Here is a 10,022-nt window from a genome sequence, read left to right as displayed (position 1 = left end):
GAATACTGTGAGACGATGTTGGATGTGTGATGGTCAGGGTGTCTCACTGGCCTGATTTTACGGCCTTGCTTCTGCTCAGTTAAGAACTGGTGTGGTGGTAGTGCCGGTACCAGCCCCTCAACCACCCTATAGAAGAACGTCAGACGGAGTTGTTGACGTCGCTGGTGCAGAGGTTGGAGTCCAGTTTTCTCTAGGAGTCTGGTGACGCTGCCGGGGGTCGACGACCTGAAGTCGCCTGTGATAAACCTTGATGCTTTGCGTTGTACGCGTTCGATGCAGTCAATGTCTTTCTTCAGGTAGGGGTCCCAGACAACCGCCCCATACTCCAGGAGGGGACGCACAAGGGAGAGGTAGGCCTGCTGACGGCAACGAGGCGGGCAGCGTTGGAGGTTGCGGCGAAGGAAACCAAGGGTGCAGTTAGCTTTTTTAGTGATAGAAGAAATGTGGGGGCTCCATTTCATGTCGTCTGAGAGGAGAATGCCAAGGTAGGGTGTGGATCTAACGTTTTGGAGGATGCTGTTGTCCAGTTGGTAGTAGAAGTCAGAGGATTTGTTTATACTGAGGATATAGCATTTAGAGGCGTTGAAGCGCATGCCCCAGGTAACCGCCCATTCTTCGAGGTGTCTGAGGTCTTGTTGCAGGGATTGGTGGTCCGTGAAGGAGTTTATTTCCCTATAGAGCAGGCAGTCATCGGCGAACAAGCGGACGTGGGACGATACGGAGGCTGGCAGGTCGTTAATATGGACAAGGAAGAGTAGTGGGCCGAGCACCGTCCCCTGTGGGACGCCAGAGTCTACTGTAGTTGATTCGGATGAAGTACCCTCGAGTACAACTTTCATGGAGCGCTTAGTGAGGAACGACGTGAGCCAGTTGAGTAGGGGGCCGTTTATGCCATAACAGGAGAGTTTGTGGAGAAGGTGGGGGTGGGGAACAGTGTCGAACGCTTTAGAAAAATCAAGCACAGCGACATCTACTTGTTTTCTTTGGTCGAAGGAGGTCAGGAGGTCATGTAAATTGTAAACGAAATTATGCATTCGTACAGTTCATTTTGTGACTTCATTAAGTTCAAAGGGATCTAAAATCACGTTTAATATTATGCTTACAACGTTACAAGTGCAGGTTCTGCAAATTTGGATGCTTAAACTTGCAATACAATCTGGCTCAGAAAACCTCTCACCGTTACAGGCCTGAAACTGAAAGTGGCGAGTATTTCACTTGCCATGGCGAGTAGAAACATGTAGGCCTAACTGGCGAGTAGAAATGTTCATCTACTCGCCAAATGCAAGTAAAGTTGCTGAAACAAAATGTTGGTTTGGCTAGTGAAGTTTGCTCTCTGGCTAGTACATTTTCAGAATCACTAGCTGATTTTAGTCCACTCCAAGGACCTCTTTATAGCGAGTTTTTTTAGCATTACAAAGCTGCGCTGAGAGTTAGAATGTTCTTACCTCGCCAAACGTAAGAAAAGGTCATACTGACACAGTCAATGAAGGGAAGGTTTGTCAAATAAAATAAATTTAAAAAATACACAGAAAAATTGTAAAACCCAGCTCTGTGTCACAACCTGTGCTCTGTGTGATCAGGGTGCTTTCAAACTTGTATAATTAATCTATGGTTGCCACTTTCAAATCTGGAAATATTCTCAATTTTGTATTCCATATAAATGTGTGGTGGTGTGATACAGCTGTCCCCAACACATCCCCCTCCAACTCCAAGTAAAAAGGGAAACCACCACAACAAATAGAAATATAGTGGTGCTCATAACTGACATGCAATTATTGTTTGTGCAAATATGGCCAGTTACTTCAGTAAAGAAAATAGGGCCCTAACACAATAACAAAAAGATTTACCGTATTTGATACCGCTTGCTTCAAAATGCCTAGAGCATATTCTTGCAGTGTTTTCGTTGAATGACTTGTCCTTGCGGTCAATGATGCGGATCAATACTCGTCGGTACTCGTCTTGCTCGGCGCTCACTCCTTTCCTGGGCAACTTCGGAAAACATAATCCTCGACAGTTTGTCGAATTAGCGTGACAATCCACAATACAGCAGTTCGAACCACTGCTTTTATTCATCATGACACTCGACCGGCCTGCCATTGTGATTGTTCGCTGAACTGTGAAATCACTTTAGGACCATCACTTTAATCAGCCACAAACCGCAATACATCAACGTGTGAAAGAAAATCCCACATACGTTTGAAGGCTACTTATACAAGCAAACGAATGTCACATTCAAGTATTTATTTTATGCACTTGAGAATGAAAACGAAGATGAAGACGAAGACACAAAAGTCGCTAATATGATGTAAACATTGCAAATGTCTGAGAAACGGAAGTGTGAAACCCCAACAGTTCTGATTGGACCTTTCGTAGCCACTCAAAGGGCCGTGACCCCAAGAGGAGCGTCCATTTATTATGGGTCCGAGGATTGTCGCACCAGTTCGTCCACAGCCTGCTTGTTGAACCCATCCTTTGGCCCAAAGACGTTCGTATAGTCCCGTAGTGTTGATTCTCCAGGCAGCTTCAGGATGCATGTCTGCCTAAGTGTTTCATACACCGCAGGACTTCGACTGTGGAGAAGAATTGCAAGTCTGATCATCATGGGATGCCACCGCATCCCATGACCCTTCCTGCTGAAAGCTTTCTGTTGTTCTTCCCAGAACATCTTGGTCAAGGGTTCCTCAAGTGGTGTCTTACTGACAACATCCTTCAAGCTGTTGTGGAGAGAATTATCAACTTCCACTGTGTTTTTTGCCTCCGATAAGTCCTGTACAAACTTGTCAACTTGAAGTTGTAGCACTCGTTCACCCCCCGCGGGTTAGGGGGAAGAATTTACCCGATGCCCCCCAGCATGTCGTAAGAGGCGACTAACGGATTCTGTTTCTCCTTTTACCCTTGTTAAGTGTTTCTTGTATAGAATATAGTCAATGTTTGTAAAGATTTTAGTCAAGCAGTATGTAAGAAATGTTAAGTCCTTCGTACTGGAAACTTGCATTCTCCCAGTAAGGTCATATATTGTACTATGTTGCAAGCCCCTGGAGCAAATTTTTGATTAGTGCTTTTATGAACAAGAAACAATTAACAAGTGGCTCTATCCCATCCCCCCCCCTTTTCCCGTCGCGATATAACCTTGAACGGTTGAAAACGACGTTAAACACCTAAAATAAAGAAAGAAAGCACTTGTTCATTCTTTCTGGCAGTTTTTAACGCTGCAGACAATTTCGCTTTTGGTGTTAAGTGCAAGGGATCATGTTTGTTGATTAGTCGAAGTACACTTTCTGAAGCTCGCTGTTGTTTTTTCATCAGGAGATTTTCCCGCAGTGGGGCACTGCGGTTATGAAATTAAAAGCCCCTCCTGTTTTTGGAACCGCAGGAGCTTTCTAGTTTGCTGTTAGGTAGATTTTTGGTTCCTCTTTCCTGTCATGCTCTCTTTTTCTTCATGAATTCTTTTCTTTTTTCTGCCTTCTTGCTCATTCACCTGTATTTTTTCCAAAAATCTCTTCTCTTGCCGCTTGTCTCGCGATTCATGTATAGTTTAATCTGTTAGTGTTCTGATGTAAGTCCAGCAGTAGATAGGTTAAGCCTATTTTAACATACTGGAAACTGGTAATCTTCCAGTAGGTATTAATTTAGTTTTACTAAAGCCTGCTGGGACACAAGTAATGGGTTAGTGCATTTGTAAACAGGAATCGCTTGACAAGTGGCCCCCTTCATCCCCCCCTTCCTCGTCCTGATATGGCTCTGCGTAGTCGGCTGGACGTTAAGCAACAAATAAACAAACAAACAAACAAACAAATCAGGAGATTTTTTGCTGCATTGCACTGAACGCACATGGTTAATGAGACATTATTCAATACAATTTACAAAAGTACCTGATCTCACACAAGACACACAGGAAACACCGCTGTTGTCTAAACAATATCCTAGGACATGTTTAAAATACACATGATTGTCTCCTGATGGCAAATCAGCATACCTCTGCAGGCCAGCTTCAGTAATTCCAGGGCACAGCTCTCTTTCATGCAAGTCCAGCAAGAATTGATTCAGACGCACATGTTCAATAGTGGAGAGGGCAGAAGACGCATGAAAGCCATACACATGCACCTGAACTGTAAAGTCTGGGAGGATGACGACCCTCAGCTTCACTTGGCTGGCTTTGGTTATTCCCACCTGTATCTGTTCCTTGCTGTTCTCCAAGAGACACCATGGTGCAGCTAGCTGAAGGGTGTCCTGTCGTATTTCCTCCAAGTTGTAGTAGGCAACCAGGTCAGGAGCAGGAGGTGGGGGGCGACTGACCTGCAGCAGAATTTAAATCAAATCAAGTCACTATGACATATCTTTATTGTTATCGCCACACCCACCCCATACTGTTCCTACCATACTGTATTTGTTATCCTGAGAGAGACAAAATCCATGTTGCACACTCAACTGGAAAAATTCCCTTCTCCATCATCTAGTGGACAGAGCTTACATGATTTCAAGGAATTTTTTTTTTAAGTCACATACTTTGTGCGACAGTGTTAGTTTATGTAATTTATAAATAGCAAATTAATAAATATCACATCAGATAATCAGCTAAATGCCTGGCAGATGACCCTCATTCAAAGTGAGTCGTGGCTAAACCATGAAACTATAGAAAAACAGGTTATGCCACAATATAATTTATCTCACACTGACAGCAGAAAAAAACTTTTGATTAGTACTTTTGTGAACAAGAAACAATTAACAAGTGGCTCTATCCCATCTACCCCCTTTCCAGTCGCGATATAACCTTGAACGGTTGAAAACGACGTTAAACACCAAATAAATAAAGAAAGAAAGCGGAAAAAACTGAGAAAACACCCAGTATACATGTACGGCTACTCACAAAGAGGTACAAGTAGCATATTATCACTATCAGTATCACTATTAGCATACTATACTGAGCAAATAACAGCAATTTTTACTCGCGGGGGGTTTCCTGGCTGGAGTCTTTGGTGTTTCTAGAAAAATTAAAAGCTCTACGCAGTTGAAAACAGACGTAGACATCAAAGAAATATTTATACATGTACTCACTTCTGAACAGTGGGTGGATAGAGATATAAGTCACGCTGCTTCAAGAATAATATAAAATGAATTCATATCAATGTTGTTCTTCTTTTTCTCAATTGGCGCAGTAGCCTTTTTTGTTTTTTTTTTGTTTGGACAATGACAAATCTTTATTTTTTGAGGGTGACAAGAATAAGCATAGATATGCTTTTTTGCATCTGGCCCTCACCCTAAAGAGGGACTAAACTATTTTACTATAACTATGACTAGAAAAAAAAGGTTACATAAAAACATTAATGGTAGAACATATAAGTTTATGTACATGAAGCGCATTATGTAGAAGCATTGTAGATCATAAGGTAGTGTTCAAAATTGGGTGTAAAGCAATGAAGATAAACGGAAAGTAACCCAACAATACATTAGTTCAGCAAAACAATGTATTACAGAGCCAAATCTTCATGATTTTGTCACAATAAACCATAATTCCGATTAATGAACAACTGTATACAAAGAGAACATACCAATCAAGTTTATTTGTTCATAGAGTTCATTAAATGGAAAGAATATTTGGTTCTAAAAGAATCCGTATTGGTGGATTGCCGCAGGGCGTCCGGAAGAGCGTTCCAGAGACTGCTTCCTGAATAAACAAGACTTGATTTAAATAGGTCTATCCTTGGAAGAGGAGTGTTTAGTTTTATAAAGTGGTGCAAATTCTTCAAAGAGAACTTTGAACAAATGGTTTCGGGTGCATTTTCTGTCATAATTTTATGCATCATTATTCCTTTGTTATAATTCATTCTTGACTTTAGAGGTAGGACCCCTATGTTAAACCAGCACGGCTGGCCCAGTGGTAAGGCGTCCGCCCCGTGATCGGGAGGTCGTGGGTTCGAACCCCGGCCGGGTCATACCTAAGACTTTAAAATTGGCAATCTAGTGGCTGCTCCGCCTGGCGTCTGGCATTATGGGGTTAGTGCTAGAACTGGTTGGTCCGGTGTCAGAATAATGTGACTGGGTGAGACACGAAGCCTGTGCTGCGACTTCTGTCTTGTGTGTGGCGCACGTTATATGTCAAAGCAGCACCGCCCTGATATGGCCCTTCGTGGTCGGCTGGGCGTTAAGCAAACAAACAAACAAACAAACAAACAAACCCCTATGTTGATGTAGTCATGAGTCGGTGAGAGTAGTCTGTTTGAGTAATACTACTTTTAGCGCTCTTTTGTGTAATCTGCTGAGTACCTTTAGGGAATTATCACTTGCTGAGTCCCATAGAGTGGATGCGTAATCAACAAGAGACTGAATATGAGCAGTGAAAAATAACTTCCTGGCTTGACAATTAAGGAAGTGTTTAATTCTAGATAAGAGGTACAGTAGAGTAGACTAGTGGTTTGGCAGTCACGAAATCTCGAGGTCGAGAGTTCGAATCTTTGCCGGGGCGTTTATTTTTTCCCCTTGATCTCTCTTGAAGATAACATATGATCAGTCTTGAGAGAGCAAACCGGATGTTACCACTGCAAAATCCAAGCGTTGACTAAAGCTCTCATTAGGTCATACACGCCGTATAGGAGGGGTTTTGGGTAGCGTTTGCTGTACAGACATCTGTACATGATTTTCAGCCCTATATTTTCAAACTCGTAGCCCCATAAAGTCATAAATAGACCACAGCTTTAATGCTGTATTACATACTCAATAGGGTTATACCAACATAGCCTTTGATGCTGTATTACATGCCCTATAGGGTTATACCAACATAGCCTTTGATGCTGTATTACATACCCAATAGGGTTATACCAACATAGCCTTTGATGCTGTATTACATGCCCTATAGGGTTATACATGTACCAACATATAGCCTTTGATTCTGTATTACTTACCCCATAGGGTTATACCAACATTAGCCTTTGATGCTGTATTACATGCCATATAGTGTTATACCAACATAGCCTTTGATGCTGTCTTAAATACCCCATAGGGTTATACCAACATTATAAGCCTTTGATGCTGTATTACATGCCCTATAGGTTTATACCAACATAGCCTTTGATGCTGTAGTACATACCCCAAAGGGTTATACCAACATAGCCTTTGATGCTGTATTACATGCCCTATAGTGTTATACCAACATAGCCTTTGATGCTGTCTTACATAGCCTGTAGTGTTATTATGAGTTATTTCTAATATGCGGACTGTTAGCAAATGATAACAAGACATGTCGAGAAAAAATATATCAAAATGAGCCTTTAGGCGAATTTTGATAGAGTTTTCGAGACATGTCTTGTTATCATTTGCTAACAGTCAGCATATTAGAAATAACGGTTTTATTATCCGTGCGTGGTAACAAACATAATACCCGAAGTGACCCTGCAAGTAAAGTGTCGCCATTTTGGCTTGGTTGGTTACAAGGTAAACAGAGCAAGCAAAACAAACATCCAGCACACTTTCAGCTTTCAACAAGTAATCTTTCCCAAAAAGTTACGTGTCCCTTCTTTTCTGTGCATAGTATCATAAAAACACTCAACAACAACAACAAAACAGTACACAGACTCGAAAATGCTAACAAACCGAAAAGTTCGAAATTGGAACGTACAGTTCTTGGAAAAGCCATCTCAAATGTTGCACATTTGTGTTGCGCATTTCTCATTTCTGCTGTTCACAATGCGGCCGCAGTGAAACCAACAAAGGGGCCTCACTCTGGAAGAGTTTCCTGCTCCTATAAACATGGCGCTTACGGCTAAAAAAAACTCAGAAAAAATCAATTCTGCGTTCTTGATAGCAGTTTCGTCCAGACTGGACTCCAGCTTTTGCTTTTCTTATTTTTCTCTATCGTCCAAGCCCATAAAATCAAACAAGGCGGATTGCGTTTGGATTTCCCTCTTTCAGATGACTGAGATTGCCCCCCTTGGATCGTTCCGTGTCAAGGCCAGTTGTACTGGCCGTGTGTTCAAGATGGGGACAGACAAGCATGCTTACAAGACAAAACTGCACAAAAAAGGAGCCTGGTCGTTAACTTTATGTGACGAGTGTACTGAACAAGGAAGCAACATAATACTGTACGTAAAAATGGTAGAATAAATATGACTAGACTAAAAATACTATGTTCAAATAAATAGTTTAATCTGTTAGTGTTCTGATGTAAGTCCAGCAGTAGATAGGTTAAGCCTATTTTAACATACTGGAAACTGGTAATCTTCCAGTAGGTATTAATTTAGTTTTACTAAAGCCTGCTGGGACACAAGTAATGGGTTAGTGCATTTGTAAACAGGAATCGCTTGACAAGTGGCCCCCTTCATCCCCCCCTTCCTCGTCCTGATATGGCTCTGCGTAGTCGGCTGGACGTTAAGCAACAAATAAACAAACAAACAAACAATGTTCAAATAAATATCAATCAATCAATCAATATGAGGCTTATATCGCGCGTATTCCGTGGGTACAGTTCTAAGCGCAGGGATTTATTTTTATTTTTTTATTTTATGCAATTTATATCGCGCACATATTCAAGGCGCAGGGATTTATTTATGCCGTGTGAGATGGAATTTTTTTACACAATACATCATGCATTCACATCGGCCAGCAGATCGCAGCCATTTCGGCGCATATCCTACTTTTCACGGCCTATTATTCCAAGTCACACGGGTATTTTGGTGGACATTTTTATCTATGCCTATACAATTTTGCCAGGAAAGACCCTTTTGTCAATCGTGGGATCTTTAACGTGCACACCCCAATGTAGTGTACACGAAGGGACCTCGGTTTTTCGTCTCATCCGAAAGACTAGCACTTGAACCCACCACCTAGGTTAGGAAACGGGGGGAGAAAATTGCTAACGCCCTGACCCAGGGTCGAACTCGCAACCTCTCGCTTCCGAGCGCAAGTGCGTTACCACATAGTTTAACTAGCTAGCCCTTGAAGTTAAATACCAAAGCCCGCTTTGAAACTTCAGTGGTGTAGTCTCGGAGGACGCCCAAAATTTCCGTTCTCTGAATAAAGAACTCTGGCACCTGGTCCCCTGGCCACGTCCACCCGTCCTTGAAACGGGCCACCTTTTTCAAGTACTTTCCCCAAGGCCCATCCTCGGACACTCTCGTCACCTGAAACATGAACAATGGGATGTTAGGAGTTGGCACTACTGTACATTGTTAATTTTAGTTTTGTCTGTTTCTTGAAAATTAATAGTTAAATCAAATTAGATATCCAGGTTTAGTGGTATGTAGTGAGAAATGGTGTTCATTCCCAAATAATTTATAAATAAAATAAAGGAGAAAAGCAAGACAATTTACCTGAGCCACATAGATGGACTCCTTGCCAGCAGTCAGCTTAACTCGGATGAAGTCCCCTGGGGTAACATCCCTCTCAGCAGGCAGCACGTTTCCTGAAAATGAAGTTTGAATTATAAACATTGTACAATTACAACAGAACTATTTAGAGAATACTAATAAAAGATAAGGATAAAACTTTTATCTTTGTTCATTACTTTACACATATAAATCAGCAGAAGTGTGCTGTAAGATGATGAACTGTGTAAACACACCAAACCCATCAAAAAGCTGACAATTGTGAAAACCAGAGATGTATCAACTTCTGAACTTAATACAAATACATGGTGACCTTTCGAAGAATTCCATCAAGTGGGAAGGATAAAAGTTTGATTGTTGTTCATAACTCACTGTACACAAATCAGCCTGCAGAGATCCGATGTAAGATTAGGAACAGTCAATGCACATGCAACGTATGAAAAATTTGGATTGGTGATCAGTTCCACCTTTTAAATGTTGTACAATTAAAACATAACTATTTAGAGAATATTAATAAGGAATAATCCGCCTGGCGTCTGGCATTATGGGGTTAGTGCTAGGACTGGTTGGTCCGGTGTCAGAATAATGTGACTGGGTGAGACATGAAGCCTGTGCTGCGACTTCTGTCTTGTGTGTGGCGCATTGTTAAATGTCAAAGCAGCACCGCCCTGATATGGCCCTTCGTGGTCGGCTGGGCGTTAAGCA

The 10,022-nt window shown here is 41.8% G+C and overlaps 1 protein-coding gene across 1 annotated transcript; it reads right to left on the bottom strand.

Annotated features, from left to right (window-relative positions):
• Nucleotides 1-3,801: 3,801 nt before the first annotated feature.
• On the bottom strand, nucleotides 3,802-9,645 carry LOC138969577 (uncharacterized). The gene is made up of 3 exons (XM_070342426.1): nucleotides 9,303-9,645; nucleotides 8,943-9,113; nucleotides 3,802-4,296 (listed from the first exon to the last, which is right to left on the bottom strand). The coding sequence occupies exons 1-3, from the start codon at nucleotides 9,420-9,422 to the stop codon at nucleotides 3,847-3,849; spliced, it is 741 nt and encodes a 246-aa protein (XP_070198527.1). The 5' UTR covers nucleotides 9,423-9,645; the 3' UTR covers nucleotides 3,802-3,846.
• Nucleotides 9,646-10,022: the final 377 nt, after the last annotated feature.

The sequence above is a fragment of the Littorina saxatilis genome, linkage group LG6, assembly GCF_037325665.1.
Source record: "Littorina saxatilis isolate snail1 linkage group LG6, US_GU_Lsax_2.0, whole genome shotgun sequence".
NCBI classification, from domain to species: Eukaryota; Metazoa; Mollusca; class Gastropoda; order Littorinimorpha; family Littorinidae; genus Littorina; species Littorina saxatilis.
Note: the sequence above shows the minus strand (reverse complement) of the source record. Positions and strands in the feature narration are given on the sequence as shown.